This window comes from Anguilla rostrata, chromosome 18, assembly GCF_018555375.3.
Source record: "Anguilla rostrata isolate EN2019 chromosome 18, ASM1855537v3, whole genome shotgun sequence".
Taxonomy (NCBI): domain Eukaryota; kingdom Metazoa; phylum Chordata; class Actinopteri; order Anguilliformes; family Anguillidae; genus Anguilla; species Anguilla rostrata.
The window spans coordinates 20,989,550-21,016,631 of NC_057950.1; the positions used below are offsets into that span (position 1 = coordinate 20,989,550).

Sequence of the window (27,082 nt, forward strand, 5' to 3'; positions counted from 1 at the left end):
AGGAACTCAATTTGACTGTTTTTTTTACTATAGGCCTAACTATCGGAGCAAACTTAGTTTTGCTTGCCTGACATGGAACCAGACTGTATTGGTCCGTGTTTTGCCTGCAGACGGTTTGGTTTAGGCTACTTTGTTTTAAAAACAAAGTAAACTGTAGCATACGCGCTTCGGTTTTACCTTTAGGTGGATATTTATCATTTAGATATTTCCCCGTTGCTCATGAAATCGTGGCTGAATCAAAAATGTGCAAAATATATATTTAGTTTATAGCTACTTTTCAGAAACAATCACTCGACAATAGCTTGAAATAATATATCTTGATAAACTATATCTCAAACTGATTGTAAACTTTTTTTTAAGAAGAAAGAAAAAAACGGCAGCAGTGTTTTTAAGAAAATACGTTTTGATAATTGAAGCACAATTGGATAAGCATAAATGCGCAATGTGATAATGAGTCACTGTCTCATTAGGCAAGGTGATTGCTTCATTAGGCTAAGATGAGACAGATCAAGTCCGCGTATGAGAAAGATATCCTAGTAGGAGTCGTTGCGGTGCGATGCTCTATGTATGGAAACTACTTTTACCAGCGCATAGCCAAACGATGACACATATCATTCGATGAAGAATCATATTTTGTTTAAGCCTATAATTTGAATGGTCAGTTTCTATTCATTTCGTTCCTCATCTTCCCAGTAAGAGTAGTGCTTTTGTGGTCGATTTAATCTGAAACCCAAGAAAGAAAAAGGTGAAATGGGCATACTAGCACACACCAATGAATTCACCGATTGACTGGTCTTAATTCAATGGTCTTTCGAAGTGATTAGACTTAAACTTTCAAATAAGATAAATAATTAATAAATAATTAATTAATAAATGTACTAATGCATTAATCAATGAAATAAGGTTACCACGCCCGAACCTAAATATTGTATTTTAACTCCAACCTAAAACAAAGTATTGGCTGGAAATGTAAGAAATATTCGAAAAGCATACGCAGTTAAAACTGTTACCGTATAAATATGGCATTAGTAAAGATGAACGACTTCGCAGATCTCTCGGTTTATTTATAATTAAGCTATCATTTTCAGTTGATGTTATTTCTTAAATATCGGCATTATGATATTTAGGGCAGAGTAGAAAGGTGCCGAACCATCACATTTTCCTTGTGGATTCTGTCATATATTTAAATAAGTTTAATCGCGCTTTTTTATTATTTGTTCAAATTGTTTGTATGTTTAAGGCGCTTACATCAGCAAAATATATCATTCAATGTCGATACGTGTATTCCATTTTGACTTGCGTATGTATGCTCCTATTAATTTCCAATGCATTATTTGTTTAGCTCGGATTAACCAACAGAACATAAAAATGGGTATTTGCTTTCTGACAGAGCTTTGTGTCCACCGTGCCGCTCTTCATTGATGCATTCACATGAAATTTAGTTGTCATTATTGTTTTACTGTGACTTAATGTGATTTAACTCTGAATCATGCTCTCTCTCTATATATATATATATATATACATATATATATATATAAACGTGAGAAAAGACCATGGCATAAAATATAATTTCATGGTTGAGTGGTTGAAAGAAAAGTCTCCTGAAATCCATAATCCTACTTAAAATGGAATGTTTTTCCTAATTTGCATTCCGACATTCTTAGGGTGTCAATTTTGCCATGTTTCGACGGCAGGGCCTTTAAGATATTCCTTGTTGTCAAACGAATGAATTTCATATGATAGAATTTAAGGACACATCTGAGGTTTATCTGAAAATGAACCCATGGCTGTCAAACTACCCACGGTGAGCCCTCCCGTTTTCTTTCGTTCAATCTCAAGGAGTTTAAAATTTCCGGGACTTACTTTAAGCCTGTGATTGGACCACGGGAGGCTTACCTACATGCAAATGAAGCAACGCCACAATGCTGCCTTTAGTCGAGTGCGCGTGGAAGTAGGCAGGAATACATTCATGTATAGCGAGCTCCAGGAAAAACAACTAAATCCCCTCAACCATCTCTTTAAAGAACCTATCCAGAACATCTGGGCAAAGCCGCGTGTTGTTTTTTCATCCAAGTTTACACATTTTACACGCGCGTATAGCTTCGTCCCCCTTAATGTTATGAGTCCAGAATGAACACAGAAGACAGTGGTAACAAGTGCTCGCCGGCCCCAATCTCGAGTTTCACTATTCAGTCAATTCTGGGTACCACATCCGATGGCGCACGATCGGGTACCAAGGAGAATTCCACAGGAATCCTGCGGGGGAGGCGCACGCTGTCGGTGTCCTCCGAGGAGGAGTGCAGCGGTGAAGATTCGTCACATTGCTTCTGTTCTGAACCCGGGCACAGCGACCCATGCAACCAGCACCAATCCCTTAACTTTTCCACAATAAGTAAGTGAATCGAAATTTGCATCTTGTTTGTTGCGCTGTTGATGTTGTTATTATGTCAGTATGGTGTTAGTAATACACCATGCTACTAAGGAGTACCGTCTGAGGCGTCACCGAAGAGATGAAACGACAAATAATTACAGGATATTTTTTCCCTCGTGGCAAATTTAATCGAGTATGTTAATTAATCAAACAGGCTTTTAAAACAAATGTGTTGGTTTCTCAATTGACCGTAAACTCGAGCCGGAATTAATTAGGATCATGTGCCTGTGTTAGTCATATTGCATTGTTTATTCAATGGGGCACTTATAATCTTTCAACGGTCGACCCAATAGTCAAAGTTCAAATTTAATGAACTCTTGAACAAAGTATCGAATACAAAGCTAGATTTTAGTGAAGCATTTCGCTGAAGCTCGCACATACATTCAATTGCTCGGTAGGCTATTCTGGGGTTTTTTAAACCTGTACTAAAATGCATTTTGTTTCTCACCATTACTGCATATCCTCGCGATTATAGAGTGAATTAATTGTACAGACCGCATCATGTTCACTGAATGGTGAAAAACTAACACCACATTGCCTACATTTTATAGACACATATTTTCATACAAATGAGCAACACATAGGCTATTTAGCCTATACGTTGTGCGAATATCAAAAAGGATAATTTTGTTTTCAGAGATTTGGTTGCTTGCCAATTTGTTTTGTTTCTCCCACGCAGACGCCTCGAAAGGAATTACACCAGAACAAGACGGAACAGAGCGACGGCAGCATTTAACACAACCACTGCTACAGGATTACAAAGACGAACAAGACAGGCCATGCAACCAAATGTCACCCATTTCTGAGGAGCGGCAAAGAGACGGGACTGACAAGCAGAGCAACTCGGCAAAGAAGAAAACTCGCACCGTGTTCTCCCGGAGTCAAGTGTACCAGCTGGAGTCCACATTCGACATGAAAAGGTACTTGAGCAGCTCCGAACGGGCCTGTCTCGCTTCCAGTCTGCAGCTTACAGAGACACAGGTGAAAACGTGGTTTCAAAACCGGAGGAACAAATGGAAACGACAGCTCTCAGCAGAACTGGAAGCGGCCAATATGGCTCACGCGTCTGCACAGACTCTAGTTGGGATGCCGCTTGTTTTTAGAGATAATTCTTTGTTACGGGTTCCGGTTCCAAGGTCTATTGCCTTCCCAACGCCTCTGTATTACCCGGGCAGCAACTTACCAGCGTTACCGTTGTACAATCTCTACAACAAGATTGAATACTGACCTCAAACTCATGACAAAGTCAATATCAAACCTATAAAAATCTACGATACACGCATAAAATTGTTTGGCAAATAGCCTATATGTCTATTTATATCACCTTATTTGTTGAAGACATATTTCTTATTATGCAGCAACTGTATGTGCAAATAAGAAAGCATCGTGCTTCTCTAAATGTATTAAATACACCATGTGTATACGAATTTTGTACTTTTTTATTTAGTGTTTTCTCCCTTGTTTAACCGATTTTACACGTTATATGGGGATTTTTTTCCATTGTAATACAGATGAAATCAGGTGGAAATTAAATCTGTAGCTCTTTTCCTCAGCCCATCTAATTAAAAAAAGCTAAATAAAAATCTGTCTGCACAGAATAAATCGGATCACTAGTTTAAGGAGAAAAAAATGTAATTAATCTTTAAGTAGTCTTGGAAGATGATCTGAGAAATCTATAAAATTATCTTGAGTGGCTGAGCAAAAACGAAAATACAGTTTTGATCAAGCAACTACCGGTTGAAGAATTAACTGTCGTTGTTTAAGTGTACCTCCCCTCCCCAAACACCCCCCCCCCCCCCCCCAATAAAATTTTATACAACTCCATATGTTTGTTTTTTCTATGTTCCAATGCGCAGTCGCCATCAGTACGTGCATTGAGTATTTTCCTCAGTATTAAATCCTGAGAGGAAATGATGTGAACATACAGACTACATACAGACATCTGATAGCCTATTGACGTTCCTATTTGACACGTTTGCTTTTGTCAGACATTTCTTCTCATTTGGCACTGGGGTTAAAAACACTACACTATAGCACTACAATTTAGACTAGCCTATATTATATTTTACAACTGAATTGTGATGTGAATGTAAATTCTTAGTGCGCCTGCTATTGACAGTAGCCTATGCATTCACGTTTTATGATTATTCCATTTTTTGTAAACTTAAAGCCGGATCTTGAAAGAGATGTCGATGCAAAACATATTTAGCTACGTGTTTAAAACAACAACAACAATAATAATAATAATAATGTATTTTTAAAGGTTGCAACAACAAGTTTTCTAGTGAATAAAAAAATCAAGTGAATTTTTATAAGGTATTTTAGTAGAACTTTTTAAACCGTGCTTTATAGTCTGGTCCGGGTTTTAATAGTCCGCTTACAAAAAATTAGGGTTCTATTTGATGTCAAACGTTTTGATAAAAATATTAGTAAATATAAGTAAAAATAGATCGCCTACTACAATATAATAGGCATGCTTTGCAGGTGTAGTGTAACATTTCCAATTCCGGGACAATTTTAAAATATAATAGGCTATAGATGAATAGAAAAAAAATTTAATTGGAATACTGTTTGCGTTTACAAGGGATGTGGCCCAGAATCGTTGTTGCAACTTGACTTGGACTTCACTTTCCATACCAATAGGCTATTGTGATAAGCAGACTGTTGACGAAGAAGCCATGTGCGTAGGCCTATGTGCAGACATGGGCCTATGAGAATGGCCTGAGTAGCCTATGTTGTATCTCATAATTTATATGGTCAGGTAGCTAAACCTGTTTAGACTACACTGCCTAACCATGTTCAAATATTACTATTTAACTAACTACACTGTCACACAGCCTATAGGTAGCAATACAATTCTACAATTCTGTTTCGGAGAATTTTCCGCCAATGAGAAACATCTAGAGAAATCGTCTAATGTTAGTACAGCGTAACCAGACAAATCCACTGTTGTCTAATGAAATCACCGTTTCAACACGTCGTTGAATACCTCAGAATTTGAGAGACTGATGGTTCCAGCTTGAACTGAAAGATCGTGCATATACGTCCCATGTCACATGACAAATACAAGAACAACGGAACTACTCACGAGTAACAGGAAGTTACTATTTTATCCAATATGAGAGGCGGTGGGTGCGGTCTACTTTTCTGTTGACCAATTGAAGACGTAACATTTTGAAACAAGGAAGGCGGTACAGCTGCCGGCCGTTTTGTAGTCTTGATTGAAAAGGGATTGTCGGCTGCTCGGTTTCGGAAACAACAAGAGTACTGTAGCACCTATCTAGCCGTAGCGGTGAGTGCATATAAAGTCATCGAAAAACTATTTATTGTCACAGAAGGTGGCCATTTATACTTGATATTGGCCCGTTTTGAATAGCTTGCCAACGCGACGTTAGCATGCTTTCCAGCTAAAAATAAGCCGAAGCGTTTGCTCGGAACGTTTGCTAGTTAGGCCTGGCGAATTGGTAGGCCAACGTTACTGGCCACATCTGTGCTAGGTTTGTTATTTTTGCTGTCACAGTATAATTAACAGACAAACTTGAATAACCTATTTCGTTTGGATGCTTTGCTAGCTAGCACTAGTATTGTCCGGATAGCTGTCGTCCCCAGTGATGGCTAATTTAGCTAATTTAATAGCTGATGCTACGCCTTTCGCCGGGTAGTTGATTTATGCAACCCGAGCTAACCTCCCTGGCTAGAAATTTTAATTTGGTGGTGTGGCTATTGGTGGTGTGAGGCTCTGAAATACGTTAAATCTCGCTATAGTTGGCTATCAAGGAACTACCAAGAACTAACGTTAACTATGCATTCATAACGTTGTGCATTCAGCTATGCATTTTACGGTGGCTAGCTAGTCATACTGTAAGGTTGGAAGTTGAGACTAGTTTATTGACACATGCGTAACAGGATGTGACGTGTACGTATTTGTTTTGTGTATCACAGAATGCTAGTTTGTTGTGGAAAGGCTAGTTAAGGTAGCAACTCAACACATTTTACGAGGAATTGAAATAACCTGCTCGTCGCGGCTGTTTTTTTTTCTCCAGATGACGGGGTCGAACGAGTTCAAGCTAAACCAGGGGCCGGAGGACAGCATCTCTGCGGTGAAGTTCAGCCCCAGCACTGCCCAGTTCTTACTGGTGTCCTCTTGGGACTCTACTGTCCGACTTTTTGATGTTGGTGGCAACTCCATGAGAATGAAGTACCAGCACTTAGCCCCTGTGCTTGATTGTGCATTTTATGTAAGTAATACAGCTGGCAATGAAATGTCTGTTCTGCAGGTACACATTCCTGAGTAAGTTTCTGACTGTGTGCAATGCAGTGAAAAAACCCAGTAGATATTTTTCCATATTAAACTTGCATCAGTGTTTGTTGCACACTGCTTAGTAGCAGATGCAGCCCAAAGGGATGGTTCCCCAACTGTGCTACCACTAAATCAAATCATCAAATCATGAGCAGCGGCATTTCACTTGTTTGGCCACTTTCAGTCTGCATGAATATTAGAATTAAAAGTCCCCATTGATATTTTAATTTTTTTATATGTAGTGCCTTGCTATTAAGAAAATAAAGAGGGAAAATAAATATTTGAGCTGCTACGTCCACCTTATCTATGTCTCTTCGGTGTGAAGTAGTGGTTTTGGATGACATACCTCTTATCTTATAGGACCCCACCCATGCCTGGAGTGGGGGGCTGGACATGCAGTTGAAAACCCATGATTTAAATACAGACCAGGGTACGTCTAACAATCTAGAAATTTAACATAGCATAGACTTGCCTGGTGGAAACCATGGCTGTGAAGGTAGTAAATTGTGTGTGTGTGTGTGTGTGTGTGTGTGTGTGTGTGTGTGATTTTTCTTTTCTGCACATTTTCTCACATTTTACTTTAAAACCCCTAAATTTTATCCTGTACATGCATTTGATCTCCACCCACCTGCTTTATGTACATTTTCACTGATAGCTTTTTTACTGCCACTGTTCCAGCACAATTTCAGAATCTCTCTTCTGTAGTGCCACTGTGTAGGAATGAGGCCTTTTGTTTCTTCTTGGAGAAGCACAGGTGTCACTGAGCAGTGCACTTGAATTTCTTAACACAATTTAAGTTTTTCCACAGCCTTTTCATTTGACTTTCATTTGATTTTTTATTTCATGTCAACTCACAAATGTCTAACTTTGCTGCAATTTTTTGGACTTTTAACAGAAGTTAAATTGAGTTGGCTTGCATGTAAAACAAATGAAATTGGCAGATCGCTTTGTAGGAGCTTGTGGTAAATCAGAATAGAGTGACAATGTGTCCACGTCCCCATTTTCCCTTCAGACACGATAGTGGGGACTCACGATGCCCCCATTCGTTGCGTGGAATACTGCCCAGAAGTTAATGTCATGGTAACGGGGAGCTGGGACCGGTCTGTTCGGCTCTGGGACCCACGGACCCCCTGCAATGCTGGGACCTTCACCCAACCTGAAAAGGTAAACAAGCTTCCGTTGTTAGCCTGTATAGCATTCCTTGGATCCTAACCCAGCCCTGAGTTACTGAGCATTGCCTGTGTCTTAATCTAGCAGTGAGTTACTGAGCATTTGGGCCCTAATCCAATAGTGAGTTACTGAGCATTCCCTGTGTCCTAATCCAGCAGTGAGTTACTGAGCATTCCCTGTGTCCTAATCCAGCAGTGAGTTAATGAGCATTTGGACCCTAATCCAGCAGTGAGTTACTGAGCATTCTGGGCCCTAATCCAGCAGTGAGTTACTGAGCATTTGGGCCCTAATCCAGCAGTGAGTTACTGAGCATTTTGTCCCTAATCCAGCAGTGAGTTACTGAGCATTTGGGCCCTAATCCAGCAGTGAGTTACTGAGCATTTTGTCCCTAATCCAGCAGTGAGTTACTGAGCATTTGGGCCCTAACCAGTAGAAGTCCTGGAGGATCCCCTTAGTCTCAGCTTTAATGGCTGCATTATGCGCTGCATCGGGCCTTAAAAGGCGCCTGCCGCTGCTGTGATTGTTGCTGACCCAGTTCCGCGCGCAGACCCGTGTTGTGGATAAACGGATGGCAGTGGGTACCAGCGGTGATTTATCGGAGCCTTTGGCAGCAGCCGGACGGGCAGGGGGGATGAATCTGTGACTGATGGCAGCCGACGCAACAGCTCCGGTGAATGAAGCTGTTTATTAGGTCCGCCACGGTCATTATGTCATCGCCGCTCGCTGTTCTCGCGCGGATGGATGATCCGCGCCCGCGCGCCGCCAGCACCCCCACCCCGGAATCTGCATGACCCATCAGCCCCAGAGCTTGATTTAAAGGCTGAGGAGGCAGCAGACGATTTTTAATTTATTTTTTTAAAAACAGACTCTTTATCTGACAACCTGTATTTATAAAGAACAGCTTGTGTTATGTATCACCTAAACGGCAGGTATGAATTACATATTTTAATAGCGGGGCGATCAAAATGATTTGAAGTGGTTAAGCGGAGGGAGACAGCGGGCTGGCAGCGCTGTGAGATTTGTTGGGATGATGTGTTGTATGTCGGGATTCATCAAACCCGCTGGTGGGCGGAGACGGAGTGTGCCTGGCTGGGGAGCGTGATTTACGGCCAGAATAATGGGCCCCATATATAAAGAAGATGGGAGTCCGGCTTCCAGTGCGGGTTTTTATTTATTTATTTCTTTTATTTTTCCCTCCTGTGAGAATTAGTGACGTTTGCCGTCTTCGAGTGCTTGCCGGCCGTTAGAAAGGCGTTGGGCCTGGTTGCGTTGCCTCTAAAAGCTCGGCTGGGTTGTAGTCAACACCATCTTTCCCGTCTTATTCTAGGTGTATACACTTTCTGTGGCGGGGGACCGGCTGATCGTGGGAACGGCGGGCAGGAGGGTCCTCGTCTGGGACCTGAGGAACATGGGATACGTGCAGCAGAGGAGGGAGTCGAGCCTCAAGTACCAGACGCGCTGCATCCGAGCCTTTCCCAACAAGCAGGTATGCGCCGAGCACACAGACCGCTACCATTAAAACCAGACTAAACGACTTTTACGATCCTAATCTCTAATGGTTTGTTCCAGTCCTTTATCTGGTTGGTTCCAACTCCCTTTTGTCATGTCATTGGTGATGCTTTTTTATTTTTAAATCACAGGAACCATCAAATTTTGCAAATGGTAACAATTGTCCATTATATAACTCAAGTGAGACACTCCAGTGAAGGTAATCGAGTCTCAGACCGGTCCTGTGGTTTCAGGGAAGAGTCTTTTGTTGGTGATGAAGTTGTTTTTTAAAATGAAATCATTTTATTTATTTTTTAAGGGCTACGTCCTGAGCTCCATTGAAGGTCGGGTTGCAGTGGAATACCTGGACCCCAGCCTGGAGGTTCAGAAGAAGAAGTACGCCTTCAAATGTCACCGACTGAAGGAGAACGGCATCGAGCAGGTCTACCCTGTGAACGCCATCTCCTTCCATAGCGTTCACAACACCTTTGCCACAGGTGAGAGCTCCACCTCGGTCCTATACCGCTGTTTTTATAGAGATGGGGGGGGGGGCGGCAACCTGTTGTGCTCCATAGGCTTGGTATTGGCAGTCAGTGGATTATCAAGATTATGAAAATGCCTAAAAGTTGTTGTGTGGTGGGCTCTATAAATAACAAAGCCCAGAGCCCCAATTTTAAGGTTTAATGTCCTCTCGTGCTAAGACTGAGCCAATGAGGAGAAAAGTGGATTCAGACCATTAGACATGGGGCGAAAGGAGCAAAACTCTGGGATGCTGAATCAAGGCTCATCTACATTTGTAGTAAGTTAGCCATTTAAGCTCCGGTGTAGGGTTGTTTTACAGAACTGTGCCCCCTATGAGACCCCCAGTAGAAAGCAGTGCTGATGGGCGGGACTCCGGCCCTCCGGCCTCCTTTCATTCGTTTGCTTCTCGCTCGGCATTGACCACGCCTCCTCTCCCGCAGGGGGCTCGGACAGGTTCGTGAACATCTGGGACCCCTTCAACAAGAAGCGGCTGTGCCAGTTCCACCGCTACCCCACCAGCATCGCCTCGCTGGCGTTCAGCAACGACGGCTCCACCCTGGCCATCGCCACGTCCTACATGCAGGAGCAGGGCGACATCAGCCACCCCGAGGACGCCATCTTCATCCGCCAGGTCACCGACGCCGAGACCAAGCCCAAGTGACCCCCCCCAGCCCCTGACCACACGTCCGGTTTGCTCTTTGCCGTCATGAAGGTCACTCGCGACCAGGTGCACACACAACCTCCACTGCAGGCTTTTCTGACGTGTGTGGTGACACACGTAAAATACCATTACTTTCCCCCTGCTAAGTTTATTTCTTTTCATTTGCACACTAGATAACACCACGTGCGATCTTAACTACAGGATGTAGAGGTTTCTCAACACAGGGAGACAGCTTGGATGTGGTGTTGAATTATTATATTTGCTGGAACACTTTATGCTGGACATTGACTGTGAAATAAATGTAAACACAGGGACTTAATTTATTATTCTTATTCTTATTATTGTTATTATTGTTGTTGAATTGCCCTGCTAATATCATGCTTTGATGCAGGATTTTCTCTGATGATAATAATAATAATAACAATAATAATGCATTTTATTCATCAGATTCATTTCTTCACAGTCGAGGTAACATTGTATTACAGTTTGTTGTGCTGTAGAATATTTTGATTGACAGGCGTGATCAACAAAGCATTTTTTCCACGTTCCAAGAGGCTTGTTTATTTCAGTAATATTTTATTTAAACTGCTTGACCTCTGCGGGTCTTTAGGACAAAGATCTTCAGTTTGTGTCTAAGACCTGAATTCAGTGGATGTAAGTAAATCTCCAGAAGATGACATCACTGACAAGCGCATCTCCAGTACCGTGTTTATTATGCAATGAAAACACTGCCATCGATGGTGGGCAGTGACAAGGTGTCCTCTTTTCATAACCCCCCCCCCCCGTCGGAGAGCGGTTGATCCCGAGGCAGGCGCCGGGGGGGGTGGCGGACCGGCCGCCTGCAGATAACCTGGTGACGAGACGCAGAGCCGCCGCCCCGCTCCTGACAGTACATTTAAAGCAATCGCGGTGCATCAAGACAGGCAACTCTCTGGACCCGTTTCTGTCTCTAAGTGAGTTTGAGAGGACCGTAACGAGGTTGCCAATGCCGCCTCGGTCATTTACCAGCCCGAGCGCTGCCTCCTTTTATTGGCTAATGGTTAAAAAGCTTCGCTGAGCCAGACGAGGTATACCCCCCCCCCGCCTTTGATTCTGTTTAATATCAGACATTAATGGATCTTTTTTTGTCTGAGGACTCTTCAGTCCCTGAGCTCGGCTAGCTCTAGCTACAGTATTCAGCACGCCACTGGACAGGTAGAAATGTTTAACGAGAAGCAGTATGCTGGAGCGTTCACCAAGAAGGTCTTTCTGAGCAGAAGAGGTTTCATACTCAAGAGAGAATTATTCATAACTTTCCCATTAGGTCTCTTCTGGCCTGAATAGTCTGCTAAATACTTCAAAGAATTAATCGGTGACAGACATTTGAAAGGAAGGTGCACAATCAATGTGGCATTCAAATCTTTCAGCAGGGCTGTTTTGCCGAGCTTTGTGGTTTGCTGCTTTCATTTTACAATATTTCAAGTGAGTGCCGTGTATTTTATTAATGTGAGTGTAAGTTCGATGTGGGCCCTTGTGAATGTATTAAAGGAGCTTTTGGAGAGATGCTTGTGTGTCTTTACTTTTGAATGCGTGTGCTGCAGGAGTGAGGCGATTGGCAGCCTAACGTATACTCTGCCACAGAAGGGAGGTTTAAGTGTGGCTTTACCTTACTTACTGTTCTGAAACGGGTCTTTTGGCACTAGTGATGGCCAGCTGCGGCTGTGCTCTTCCCTCAGAATAATGAGCACAGAGTCCTGCTCTCTCTCAGTGGATTAGGCTGTGCATCAAATCCATTTTTTCTGTGGCTGGCAATAAAACAAAAGTGCTTCATGAAGTCTGCATCAGTTTTTTATGCAAGAATGTAAAGCCTATTTCCTGTGTCATTGTCTCGTACGTACCAGTGATCTCCAGCATTACCCTATGCCACTTGGAAAGGCAATGCTTGGACTAGATTTACAAAAGAGAATGCTATGACCTTAGCAGTCCTTAATAGCAGTTTTATTTCTTTTTCATGTGAAGCTATTACATTGGCCAAAATTGAAATATCTACAGGATTCAAATACTTTTCTGTGCTCTATTGATCTTGCCTGGTGTAATTGAGCCTGCCAGTATGACCAGAAGGCGTGGTTTGTACTTCTTGAGAGTATTTCATTGGTTCCACACCAGACAAGATCAGTAAAGCGTAGAAGTAAGTATTTGAATCCAAAACATATACGTTTTTAACCCAGGTCTGGTTCTCATTGGCTTGCAGGCAGGTGTATTTGTCACAAAAATTAGGAATTCCAGAAGCATTTGGAATGACCAATTCCATGTTGCAGAGGGTTAAAGAAGCAGGGGAATTGTTATTTTTTAATAAATCATTATTTACTTCATTTAGTGTTGCAATTCTTCCAACCTGTAGTATTTATGCAAGATAGTTGTTAAAAAAATCACTTGTTTTAATCTCAACTAAATATGTAAACTTTCCTCATTTGAGTTACTTTTCATGCTATAATCAGGATGCCTGCTTCACACTATAAATGTACACTAATTCACTGACTTTTAATGATGGTGACAGTCTTGGTGCAAAGTGGGTAATTCATGTACATTTGGAGTACCCTAGCCCTCGACAGTGAAAAGAGGAACATCTTAGAGGCTAATGCCTCAGAGCTGTTGCGCCCCCCCCACCCCCTCACACCCCCCCACCGTAAGCTCTCCAGCCCCACCCGTCTTGGGACCTTTAACAAAAGGAGTAGTGGGAGATGAGGCCCGTAATTATTCTATTAAAGAGCCGTAGGTTTTGTGATGGGACTTGTGGCAGTCTGCAGAACTGCTTGTAGCTTCTTCAATATCCTGGACATTATTTGCTCGTTTAGTTAAATGATGTTTCTAATTCCCTCATAATTACTTGTAATGGAAGTCCTTCTCATTTTGATGCGACTTCATCATCACATAAAATGGCATCCTTTTTAGGGATAATTACCACTCATAAACCGAAGGGGAGAGAAGGCTCTGGGTTTGTTGTGTGCGCTGTACGGCAAATTGTCTTGTTTCCTGCCCGCCTGTCTTCCAGCAAATTAGAAAATTAAGTTTCTGGGCCGCGGATTAGAGCCGCTGCGCTGCGTTCCCGTCTTTTGAAGCGACGGTGGGGCTGCTGCAGAGGGGCCCTTTCAGCGGGCGGTGATTAGCGCCATTAGCGGAGGGGGGGGGGGGGCGTGGGGGGGGCATGATCCTCCAAAGTGTGTGTGTGTGTGTGTGTGTGTGTGTGTAAATGACAAAAGGGTCTGTTGAGGAGAGCAAAACAGATCAAACTATCAAGGGTTCTTTCAAGCACGCACGCCCTTCTGGAAAAACGCATTTAGACAAGATATGTTCTGCAGTAGCCTAAAAATGGCTGTCTGCGTACACTTAAAGTACACATATTTCATTAGTATGCTCAGTGCATCATTTCTCTATACTATGCACATTATAGATGTAAGTTGCACATTAAGGGGGACTTGCACGATTCTGTAGCACATGGCTTTATTGTCCCGAGTTGTATCTAATGATCCCACGTGCCTGCTTTGAGCCATTAGAGAGCGCGGCTGGCCTGTCCTGTGACCGCTAGCTGCAGCGATTAGAGAGGGGGATACGTGTGCGTGCAGGAGAACATGTACATTCACCCCCCTGCCAATAGGGCTAGCATGCATACTGAGCGCAGGGATGACCTTCCACTGAAATATACAGGGTGCAAATACTGTTAGCACGCTGTGCTATAGCCCACTAAGCCTACTGTTTAAAATAATCCATATATAAAACGGCAGAAAATGCATTATAGTTTGCCTTATATTAACAGCCGTATAGATCCATTTTTGTCTATATGTCCATTTTTCATTCAGACATATTTAAAAGTACACCATTTTCCAAAGTCAAATTAACTTTGTTAAAAAATATGTAAAGCAATACATGTTTAATTGGTAGGTTATTGCTGGGTGACATTGATGGTCCACAGTGTTATTGGGCCCCACAATGTCAGGTTTTTATAGGTAGTTGTTTTCTGCTTGATTATATTCAGTGATGGAATCGGATCATGGCTGTGATGTAGTGATTGCAACACTGGCATTCAGGCATTTATAGATATTAAAAGAAGGTTATCAGTCCTGACCTTAGTGTTCTCCTTGCAGTTTGAGCAGTCCGTTGTGGCCAGATTGCTCTTGACAGCGTACTGTATGGGGGAGTACTCTGTAGTGTTGAGAGAGGTTGTTTTTGCCCAATTCATAGCATATCCCTCCGGTATACCAATATATGGAATTTTGTGTCTCTTTCTGTTTTGTGAAACATTACTTGTGCTTTAATTTTTTTATTTTTGATGTCATTGCTTTTGAACTTGCTTCAGGATATTGGAAAGATTTAACATGCTTAATTCAAGATTAGAGATTCACACCATCCAGTTGATTTTGGTAAGTGGCATGGGGGGGGTGTGAGGTGTACGTTTTTAAAGGTCTTGTTTTGGCTTCACTGCACACTGAACTGCTGGAGAGGTGAATGCAAGGTCATATATTAATCATTTAATTTGGGCTCTTTATGATGATCAAGTGTTTTTCTTGGGGTGGGGTGGGGGGAGGTGGTTTGTGGAAAGGTGATCTTCCCTTCTGGAGTAAAGCGGTCTGCTGACTAGGCTCTCTGCAGCTTTCTCTCTCAATGAAGAGAGCACCAACATGCCTCTACAGCTGACTGGATTCTTGTGATTGTCCTACTCAAAAGCCACTTTTTCTTGGAGGGAAAAGTAAACAGCAGGTGAATCAGGTCTGTTTGAAGTACCAGTCAGAAGAAGTACTGGCTACTACCATTTAATTTTTTTATTTTTTATTTTCCCCCTCTTTTCTGGCTTCTAATGACTTTCCTGCTGAAGCTAGCTAGGCCATCGCTGGTTGTCATCCATGTACAGAACAGCAAAGCGTAGTATAGTGATCGGGGAGCTGAGTTAAAATAGCTAAATATTGTGGTGAACTCGCAGTTTAAAAGGAGACTGTCTGCATGCAGCAGGATACAGTCAGTCAGTGCATGTACGTCTGGATGTTTGTGCACGTGCGTGTGCGTGCATGTGTGGGTGTATGTGCATGTTCTGTGCGTATGTGTGTGCATATACTGCATGTGCGGGTGTATGTGCATGTTCTGTGCGTATGTGTGTGCATATACTGCATGTGCGGGTGTATGTGCATGTTCTGTGCGTATGTGTTTGCATATACTGCATGTGCGGGTGTATGTGCATGTTCTGTGCGTATGTGTGTGCATATACTGCATGTGCGGGTGTATGTGCATGTTCTGTGCGTATGTGTGTGCATATACTGCATGTGCGGGTGTATGTGCATGTTCTGTGCGTATGTGTGTGCATATACTGCATGTGCGGGTGTATGTGCATGTTCTGTGCGTATGTGTTTGCACATACTGCATGTGTGCGTGTTTGACAGTGCCCATGAGTACCAGTGTGTGCAGGCAGCAGAGCCAGTCTCCCCTCTGAAACACACTCGCAGCCATTAGCTGAGTGTAGGATTTCCTGTGCAGAGTGCGTTCCTCAGCGGCGGTGTCTCCGTCCCCTCTGCTGTGGTGTGGAGCCCCAGAGCCCCGGGGGCGATGCGTCAGGGCGAGCAGGTGTAACCTGAGAATCCCTCCCCCGGCACGATGCAGCCTGCCACATCACCCCCCCAGGGATGCTTTTAACAAGCTTCAGTGTGAGGAAACATCTCTTCAAAAAAATTGTACTTACATTAGAAACTAATTAGTAGGGCTCAGGGGCCAGAAATTGTCCTCTGCCTGCTTTTTTTTTCCTTTTCTTTTCTTTTCTTTTCTCCCCCTCCTGAGCAGTCCGTCTCTAAAGCGGGCACCAGGAGAGGTGGCGCTGCCCTGTGTCACGCGGGCAGGGCACCAGGAGAGGTGGCGCTGCCCTGTGTCACGCGGGCAGGGCACCAGGAGAGGTGGCGCTGCCCTGTGTCACGCGGGCAGGGCACCAGGAGAGGTGGCGCTCCCCTGTGTTACGCGGGCAGGGCACCAGGAGAGGTGGCGCTGCCCTGTGTTACGCGGGCAGGGCACCAGGAGAGGTGGCGCTGCCCTGTGTTAGCGGGCAGGCACCAGGAGAGATGGCGCTGCCCTGTGTTACGCGGCAGGGCACCAGGAGAGGTGGCGCTGCCCTGTTCACGCGGGCAGGGCACCAGGAGGGTGGCGCTGCCCTGTGTTACGCGGGCAGGGCACCAGGAGAGGTGGCGCTGCCCTGTGTTACGCGGGCAGGGCACCAGGAGAAGGTGGCGCTGCCCTGTGTTACGCGGGCAGGGCACCAGGTGGTGGCGCTGCCCTGTGTTACGCGGGCAGGGCACCAGGAGAGGTGGCGCTGCCCTGTGTTACGCGGGCAGGGCACCAGGAGAGGTGGCGCTGCCCTGTGTTACGCGGGCAGGGCACCAGGAGAGGTGGCGCTGCCCTGTGTTACGCGGGCAGGGCACCAGGAGAGGTGGCGCTGCCCTGTGTTACGCGGGCAGGCTGGGTGAAGAGGGAGCAAACGGCGGGCAGGACGCCAGGTCACATGAGAACTTCGCTGAGAGTTTGCTGAAGACTGGTGTCTTCAGGGAAAAAGTAGAGATTCAGTGCTCCAGTGCGGCTCAGTGCTCCTGCTGTATTAAAACACTGTAGCGGCTGGGCGTCTTCCGCATTCCCGCTGGCTGCGAAAATGATTCCATTAAGAAATAAATCTCTACTTCTATCTATTTTATGTCTTTGAAAATGCCTCATGATTCAAAACGGTCTATATCCAGTTGACTTTTTCAACCAGATTATACTCTTGCACACTGCATAAATTGACAATCTGACTTCCTCAAGAATAAAACCTCAAAGCTTCCCGTCATCAAACCTGGTCTCAGAGGTTAGTTTGTTTCCTTGAATATGATTGGATGACAATGTGAGTTTAGTTTGTCCTTGAATGTGATTGGATGGCTTGATGAAGTAAAACCTTTAAATCTCTATCTTCCTTGTATCCTATATCACTGCTTCATAAGCATTACACAGAACCTTAAAGAGCTACATGGACATTTATAAATTCTTATGTTAATAAGCACAAATGGGCATACAATGTTACTTGCTGCATTAGTGGTGACATAATGCACCAAATGCCTAGTTGTGGTTTTTTTTGGCTACGTAGGGCTAATGGAATTCCTCAGTACTGTTTATGAATGTGTTATGTAGCTGAAGTTGCCTGTGAGTTCTTTACCCTGCCAGGGACCAGACTGGAATGCACAGGGTTAGGACGGCGAAGTACATGGAGCCAATCCTAATGGTCTGTTTTCTACGCGAGCAGTCTGGTAGATTTCTCAACATCTTTTCAGAGGACATAATCATGTAATATTTAAAATGTAAGCTCATTTCATTACAAGTGACTAATTTTTAAAAAGTCTACCATCCTTTGATTTGGGTTTTGGAAAATTCCACGTTCCCGTACTAGTCTGGGACGCTCCTCCAGCTTGGATGAAGGGAACCTGCTTGCGACATCCAGACGAAGGAGTGGGAATGGCCAGGCACCTGCGCGCGGGAGAGGCCGGGGAGGGAAAGCTACACATGCTAAACGCGTGTAAGACCAGCGGCTAGTGTCAGCCAATTGGCCAATTAGGAAGTCAGCTGTCACGCCACAGCCATTTTGTGTAAGAGGCTTAACCTAGCGGGTCAGAGGTGAGCGATCAAAGCTGGCCCTGTGGGAAGGTGGTGCCGCCCGGTGAAACCATGATCCTCGCTTCTGCAAAGGAATCTTTTCATGGCAACAAGTCTGCTCCGGAGGAAGAGGGGAGCGGCTCGTACAGTGGTCATACGATAGCGCCGGAGCCAAAGGGAGTTTAGGGGGAGAACAGAGGCCAGAAAGGACCGGCCGGTGACCTTAGGCCTTTTTACTTGCCGGGTTCAGGAAACGCTGAGGGGATCAGGAGCTCTGGAGGTTGGGGTTTCCCGGGCTGTGACTGGTTAGCCGCTGGTGTAAAACTGGGTCTTTGACCTTGTCCGAAGATTAGTTTCAAGTGTTAGTATTACTTTCCTTTAACCCTCCCAACCCTCTTACTTTGTAATTGTTGCCTGGCTGGACAGGTAATCTTATGGATGTAGCTCTCTGAAGATTCCCTTGCATTGCAATAGCACCGTACTGTTACTACTAATGTAATTTGTTCTTATAAACGTATATGTACGTGAAATGAGGTGCCAAGGGACACTTTATGGTCTATTCTTATAAGTCTCTTGTTTTCTTTTAAAACATGCCAGCAAATTGTGTTGTCTTAATCTCAATGTCGAATGTAGGATGATTTTATTATTATTATTATTATTATTATTATTATTATTGTATCTTGGGAATACAAAACAAAAAACCTAATAGATTACCCATAGAAAACATAATTAGAAAAAAAAAACTTTTTTCTGCATACATAACCAGTGGATTATTCATATTAAGAGAATGATGGCTAACTGCTCATAAGGATGGTACATTATTCTGCAGTGTAGAAAAATAACCTGTATTTAGTATTATGTACTGTGCTGTACTGAAGCAGCTCATTGGACCCTTTAGAGCAGTGTGGTGACTGATGTTGCTACTCAGCTTAGAAAAATCTTTGGTGGAGAGTTTGTGTAACAGAGTCTTTCGCTAATGTTAACTGAGCCTCAGTATGAGCCATGTCCAGCATTGATGGCTCCACTGCTAAATGCCCTGACGGCTCAATATCGCCACAGGTATGACTGCTAACCCCCGCTATTCAGGAAAGCCTCCGTGCCAATAAATATATTTTACTGACACTCATCTGTCAGGTAATACGAGAACAATTGGGGGCCAGCGCGTTCGTTCAGAAGACGTGAAACGGCAATCGAAAAGGATGGTATTTGCGGCGTAGCGCGGATTAGCCGCGTCAGACTGTTGAGTGATGGCTCGTTTCTGCTTGCCACGGAGACGGCACTGCAGGGAATTCTACTGCAACATTCGGCGTTCATTTCCCTCCACAGAAGCTTCTGCTGCGAGCCTTTCAGAAGCCGCCCCTTTGTCCTCCGCGGCAGCGAAACCACCCGTGTTATTTAATGTGCTCATGGCCACAGGGCAGCGGGTTGCAGTTTGTCCTTCCTGCAATTAGTATTCACGGTTAGCTAAGCAGAACTAATGCAGCAAATCTTTGAGGCTCCAGTTACCTGTCTTCAGAGTACCTAAAGGGAAGATTAAGCTGTGAAGATGACAAACCCACGTATCCATTACACCCTGTATTATTAGCGCTTATTGGAATAGCCCTTTGAACATCAACAGAAACATCGGAGCACATCTCTTGCCTGTAGCAGGACTTCGAAGTCCGCGACACTCTCCTCTGAAAGGGCAAGACCTGTGCTGTCAGTAGCCTCTGTGCGCGCCACCTAGCTGTTCTTATTTACCGCAATGCTCACGTGCGATAAAGCAACTAGTGACAGCCACGGGTAGTGTTTACAGTGAGAGGGTTTGGTTATTTGTGTCCAGCGTAGGCTGGCTTCCCACCGTTATGGTGATGCATCAGCCATCATCGCGCGCATTTCATACGAGTCAGAGCCCCGCGCGCTGCCAGCCTTTAGCCGGCACATTTCGTGTCATCAGTAAGGCGTTCTTCGCGGCGAACCTCCGGTGTGCTCTTTAGCTTTTAGGTCAAGATGGAATGATCTCATGGTTGCATTCAGGAAGGTAGGATGTCTTACAACAGCCCCATTGTGAGACCAGTAGGAAGCCATTATGATCTCATGGGTCTTAAGTGACATTACTGCATGGGGACCATAGCGCTGTTCTCATGATGTAAATGGCTTTGCTGAGTGCATTTTGGAAATGCTTTCAGAGGCCAGCCTAGTAATTCGGAAGAGGTATTGTATTAAGAATACTGCCGTGCGTTACACAACATTCTCTGTGTTGACCTGTCACAAAGCACTTGTGTTCTAGAAATGAAGACGTTTGTGTGTGTTTGAACAGAAACTTGAGGTGTAATCTTCCCTTATCTGTGTGTGTGTGCGTGTGTGAATTGACAAATCCAGTAGTATCTGCTGTATTTTGCTGAACTTTTCGGATGTATTGAAATTACTTTGATGACCCAAGTAAATGTTCTTATATCCGAGCTCCTCTTACCTCCCACCCCCCTGCTGTGTTTGTTTTGCGCGAATCACTGCCACATCTGTAGTGTTATCAGCTGCAGACATGTACAAGTGATACTCATGCTCCTGATTGATCAGCTTTTGTCAGTGTGACTGAGGGAGCCATTTCATCCTCAGTGACTTCTATGTGCGCTGATCAAAATCAATAGCTCCATCTACAGTCTACTCAACATGGCTGTGCTCTCTCCCGTGTGAGTGCGTGATCCTGGTGTAATGTCTGGTCAATCTGTCTCATGCTGATGTTCATGGAGCAAATGGGGGGGGGGTGCATATTTATTCATATTTCCTGATGAAGCACTTAAATGAGTGGGCTCTATTATGGTGTTAATTGTAGTCTATTGACTGCAGGCACTGAAAACTATCCAGGGAAGTGCTTGAGTCCCTCTGCCTATTGTCTAGGTGACAGCACAAAGGGGAAACACCTGTGAAACCGCGGACCCTCTGACAGCGTCATCACAGGTGAGAATGCAGCCCAGTGTCACCAATCAAGTCCCTTAAGGGTGCTTTAAGTGTGAAGACACTTGTTCCAGGCTTTTTTGGGAAATGACCTTGTTCAGGTACATGGGGAGCCTCGCTGTTTTGTATTCCCTCGTTTGCACGCAGGGGCGGTGCTGCATGTCGGCTCACAGCTTTTCAAAATGGCGGCTCACTTTTTTTGAAAACTTTCTGCAGGGCTCCCGGCCTATTCCTGCGCAACCAGAGGCCAGTTGCCCATCGTGCTGCTCCCAGCTGCGCTGCACGTCGTGGGTTTTCATTTTCACACGTGCGCTTTTATTAGCGTGTGGAAGTTACCTCGGGAACAAATGGAACATGGAAACAGAAGGCGAGAACGTGGTCGCGCTCCTGCTTGCCGTAGCCGCTCTAGCCTTTCATTATGCTGAGGGGGAAAAAATAGCAACTGCGATTGTTCATTTTTCTTTTTATAATGTTTCCGGCCGTGACACAGTCAGCCAAAAAGAAAGAAGGATTTCACGCGCTGCGCTGTGTGTATATGGAAGGCTCACGCTAATGAAACCTCTCCCATTTGTCTTTCCGCGGCATCACGATAAACCTTTATCCTCCCGGCTCTCTGCGGCCGTTAATGCATCGGCGAATTAGCCTGGAAAGCTTTTCTGCGCTGCACGTTTTACGGTGTGGAACACAGGTGTATTTTTGCAATGTGGATTACTGGTTGGATGTCAATAATAAGTAGTGTCTGTGTACAGCATGCTCGCTGTAAGAAATGGTAGTGTAAATGCAAACCATTTTGTAACATTTTTTATTGAAATGCACTTATTGGCCGCTTTATTAGGGACACCTGCTCGTTAATGCAAATAGGCTGCTCCTCCAAACAGTGAATCGTGGTTGCTCAATAGCAACTCGACTCAAAACTCAAAAAATCTGCGCCCACACCAGCCCTGTTCAGATGAGATTGGACACCCCTGCATCCAGTGAGCGACAGTCCTGTGGGCGAAAACAGCTTGTTAATGAGTGAGGTCAGAGGTCATACTAACAGAATGTCCACAAACTGTGTGTTAATGAAAGCAAAGTCTCAGATCATAGCCAAACCTTCACAATCTAAGCAGAGAAAAATAATGAATCAGGAATTCATTGTTAACTAGAAGAAAAAAAAATAGTTTATTTCCAAATCCTGCAGAACTTCTTGGAGTGTCTTCATTGGCATTTCTCCACCAGGGGGCTGGCTTCATCTGTGCCTGTTCCTCACTACCCATCCCACTTACTGAGGAAACATTTGTCTGTGATCTTGAATTTAATTTAATTGGCCATCTTCCACTTTTTCCTGGACCACATACACATACAGCCAATTGCTATTGACACATCTACCACACGACTCCTTACTCGCCACAACCAATACCAGTGTGCCTGCTGCCCTTGACCTCCAAGGTCCACTCTTTCTGACACACCAGTGTGTGACACCGGCTCCAGGCAGGCCAGAATCATAAGTGACCCACAGTCAATTTATTGAGCTCCCAAACCCTCCCCTTGTGACATGGGGGACATGGGTCTATGGGGGTGAGGGACCTGGGAAATGTAGTGCTTATGTCATTTGTAGCAAAGGCAAAAAACAGAAATGCACTGTTTAGCCAAGGGAAATAATTACAGTGATAATCAGTGTAATTCATAGTAATGGTCCAATTGAATTTCACAGCATGGCTCAAAGCACTTAGAGCAGATGAATGCAGCTTGTGACTGTTTACCAAGAATGTTTTTAGCAGAAAATCGATAATGTCGCTGGAAATGCACCACTTCAAACAATGATCGCAATTATTCGGGATTATAGAAGAATATACTGTAGTTTCAGCAAACCTTTTTAAAAAGATGAAGAAATGGAATGCAAAACCAGAATGGCTTTCTTCTTTCTTGTGATGTGCGATATCCCAGTGACCTTAGATCTTCTGAGAAAACCATGAACAGAGCAGTCAGTATAAAGAGCAGTTTTTTTTTAAAAATGGAAATTGAAGAATGCTGAATTAATTGCAGCCTGATTGCCCAATATTGTTCTATGATGCTTATTTTTAAATGCATGTAAAACAGGAATATGCTTTGAATCCCACATAATTACAGTAACCTTTCCTTTATGGAAATAAATATAAATGTAATATAAATAAATATACAGCAATATATTGAAATATCAAAATATTGCGAGTCCTCAAAATATATGGGCAAATATACATGCTATTGTATTATGTTTATTGTTATGTTTTACAAAAATGATTTCAGAAGTACAGACTTCAGTATATTCAGTTTCCTGAAGGGAAGGCAGTAATAATAACGTGTGGTATTTTGAAGAATTTCTAGTCTTCTTTTTTTTGTTGTCCAAAAACATCTCATTGGATTCCCTTCAAGCGATGAAGCGAGAAAGAGAGAGGAAAAGAGAAAGGGATGGAGTGGAGGGGAGAGGAACAGAGAAAGGGATGTAGTGGAAGAGAGAGGAAAAGCGAGCGGGAGAGAGAAATAGAGGGATGTAGTGGAGGAGAGAGGAAAAGAGAGAAAGAGAGAGAGAAATAGAGGGATGTAGTGGAGGAGAGAGGAAAAGAGAGAGAGAGAGACGTGATTGTGGAAGGTTTAAGGTTACAGGGTAATTTCCCTGTCTTTACCTGCCCGCTGCGGGGAGTGTGAGCCTGCGTGTTTTTCCACATGGAACAGTACGATCTGTTATACTGTAATGATCACCAGCCCTTCCCCGGCCAGTGATTACCTGTAATTAGGCTTTTTTCCTGGGCTATTACCCTAACTGACTGTTGTGCTGCAGAGAGGAGGCTGCCGGCGAGCGGGCCTGCTCTTACCGCCGCTCTGCCTGGGCCACTCCACACCGCTCCATTTCTGAATTATCAGGTCCCTTTCCTTTTGAAGTCTCTGTTAGCTCACCTTCTATTTATGAGACGGCGATGTACTTAAAGGTCAGCGCTGGATCAAGAGGTGCAGAAGAGGCCTTTTTACGCAAAGCACTGCAATACTGGCGCTTCCCCCGGCTGAATGGTGTTCTATTAAAAAATTGCGCCGCAACCCTCCCCCCCCCCCCCCCCCCACCCCCCATGTCAGGCACATTCACACGTTAATGTAACGCTCCTTTTATCTGCAAATGCAATGGTTTCAAGAGAAAATTTACATGGAGGACAGTAGTGCTTCCCCTACTTAGATTCTAGCTTCATTTATTGTATGTTTATATGCACTTTGTTCCTTTCAGTGGAAATATGAACTATTTCTTAATCGTTTTTTATTTTTGACATTTTTTTTATTTTCAGTTAATCACAACGCCTGTTATTAGAATATTACATCTTAGTAAGTTATGCTTCCGAAAACAAAAAATGAATACATAAAGCTTTTCTAATGTAGTAGGTCTTATATTTATTGTGGTCAGCATCTATTTCTCCAAATGGTAAATGAGTACTAAATGTCACAGGCTGTGGCATTGAATTTAATACCGAATCGGCTGCTTTGGGTATTGTTCTTGGTGACAAATATAAAGTGCTGGCAGACATGCAGAGTAAAAATGTGGGTATGTTCTCTTTAGAATCTCAAAATAAATTCATAAAGGAATGAATATGTGCAGAAATTGATATATTTTACCATAACACGAAACAAATTGTGGGGTTGGTTCTTTTTCCAGCTGAACTAGTGACATTTTAGTAGTTTTTAGGTATCTATTAATATACAAGACTTGCTCACTTCAACTGTATTTTGCAATGATTCTCCAAAATCTCTCATCTCATAGAAAGGAAGAAAAAATTGGAAGTGACTCCAGGTTTCTGAAATCGGGGAGTGAAAAAGAAATCTTTTTTTAAAATTAGGATTGCTGTGTTTTTACCTTTATAGGCCTTTATTTGAAGGCGCTTGAATTGTGTGTGTTTCTCTGTTTTTGGAAAGCATTTTGACAGTATGGTGTGAAAAGCACTGTATAAAAAAAGTTTTTTTTGGGTTTTTTTTTTGCTATGTTTTTTCTATGCAAAAATTCATAGTGCAGAATGCATTGCTGGTCTGGAGGCAGGTCGGCTGCTGGTGGCCCTTCTCTCCAGATCCTGAGATGTCCTGTTCCATTTGGACTCGAGGTGTCACGTTCCATTTGGACCTGAGACGTCCTGTTCCCTTTGGAGTGCTCGCCCTTTATTCTGAGCCTGAATGCTGCTGGAGTTGTAGGGCTTGTGCTGCTTTTTCATCAGAAGTGCGATGCCCAGCAGTACCCTGGCTGGGATAAAATTAGATTAGAAATACTTTCTGGAAAGGTCATCGTGAAAAAAGGCTGTCATGGTTTTCATTTTTTTATTTTTTATTTTTTGAACGCTTTGTTGTTGGGGATCTTGGCCAGCGCAGGCGTGTTGAAGGATAGGAGCTTAGCGTGCCTGTGCTAATGGTACCACTGGCATGGTTGCTTTCCTGTTTGAAGCGATTGAACATGGTCAATGGCCAGCTTGCCTCATTGGTTGGTGGTCAAATTCAGTTTTTTCCTGTTTGTTCAGCTTGTCCACTACACCTGTCGGGTTGACCATAACCTAGTCCACACACTGATTGTGTATGTGTGTGTGTGTGCACGCGTGCACAAGCATATGTGTGGTGTCAGTAAGACACCAGCGCAGCATTACAAACGTCCTGTGCGTGAACCGAGCATGAACTCGAGCCAAGCACCTGAGAATTGTAGCAGATGGGGCTAAAGCAGCAGACGCTAATAACACTGGCTGTACAGCACTGCCATTTTCTGTCCTCTCAGGCTAGGGAATTCAATTACGGTTTAGTATCGTGGTCGAAAAATGCGCCTTATGAATATATAATAACCTCAGCAGGATCAATAAATTTAGTGCGTTCATATGGAGGAGTAGAGCTGTTTCTGTTTCTGCTGTTAGCAGAAATTTAATCATTAAGTAATGGTCAGGATCTGCCATTTTCATATTTTACATTTGACTTTATTAAGTATTTATAAATACAAATTCCCTGATAATGGGCTCCATTTTTGTGATGCTGGTTTATGTTAAGGTGAAGGAAAACATGTTTTTTTTATTTGTTATAAGGCAGGGAGGGGGTTAAATTAGGTGTTTGTACATCAGTAGCTTGCATAGTCTACCCTTATTTAACATAATATCCTTTCATAGTGTCCTGTATTAATATTAATAATATATGTATATATTCTTATCAGCTGAATGATTTCATGTACATTTGAAAGGTGCATTCACTGAGCCGCTTGGCTTGGTCATTGTTCCCAATCAGCTTATCTGCCTAAAGGATTGGTTACTAGATGAGCAAGCAAAATTTCTCATTACTTCAACTGTTGCTAAGACACAACTAATGATCTGAGTACAGGCATGATATTGGAGTGATATTGCATGTGGATGTAATATTGCTAGTGGCCATGATATTGCAGGTGGGCATGATATTGGAGTGATATTGCATGTGGGCATGATATTGGAGTGATATTGCATGTGGATGTGATATTGGAGTGATATTTCATGTGGATGTGATATTGCTAGTGGCCGTGATATTGCAGGTGGGCATGATATTGGAGTGATATTGCATGTGGATGTGATATTGGAGTGATATTTCATGTGGATGTGATATTGGAGTGATATTGCAGGTGGGCATGATATTGGAGTGATATTGCATGTGGATGTGATATTGGAGTGATATTGCATGTGGATGTGATATTGCTAGTGGCCGTGATATTGCAGGTGGGCATGATATTGGAGTGATATTGCATGTGGATGTGATATTGGAGTGATATTGCATGTGGATGTGATATTGCATGTGGATGTGATATTGGAGTGATATTGCATGTGGATGTGATATTGGAGTGATATTGCATGTGGATGTGATATTGGAGTGATATTGCATGTGGATGTGATATTGGAGTGATATTGCATGTGGATGTGATATTGGAGTGATATTGCAGGTGGGCATGATATTGGAGTGATATTGC

At 43.6% G+C, this 27,082-nt stretch overlaps 2 protein-coding genes across 3 annotated transcripts; both read left to right on the forward strand.

The window, feature by feature from the left end:
* The first annotated feature begins 1,622 nt into the window (after positions 1-1,622).
* hmx2 (H6 family homeobox 2) lies at positions 1,623-4,255 on the forward strand. Its single transcript, XM_064317915.1, has 2 exons — positions 1,623-2,392; positions 3,111-4,255. Exons 1-2 carry the CDS (start codon positions 2,131-2,133, stop codon positions 3,656-3,658), a joined length of 810 nt encoding a protein of 269 aa, XP_064173985.1. The 5' UTR covers positions 1,623-2,130; the 3' UTR covers positions 3,659-4,255.
* A 1,307-nt stretch (positions 4,256-5,562) lies between these two features.
* LOC135244802 (mitotic checkpoint protein BUB3-like) lies at positions 5,563-12,112 on the forward strand. 2 transcript variants are annotated; one of them, XM_064317379.1, is made up of 7 exons: positions 5,563-5,723; positions 6,475-6,669; positions 7,092-7,161; positions 7,744-7,895; positions 9,229-9,387; positions 9,709-9,886; positions 10,352-12,112. In XM_064317379.1, the coding sequence occupies exons 2-7, from the start codon at positions 6,475-6,477 to the stop codon at positions 10,570-10,572; spliced, it is 975 nt and encodes a 324-aa protein (XP_064173449.1). In that variant the 5' UTR covers positions 5,563-5,723; the 3' UTR covers positions 10,573-12,112. The 2 variants fall into 2 exon arrangements, with proteins under 2 accessions (XP_064173449.1, XP_064173450.1); XM_064317380.1 differs by lacking the exon at positions 5,563-5,723 and adding an exon at positions 5,771-5,928.
* Positions 12,113-27,082: the final 14,970 nt, after the last annotated feature.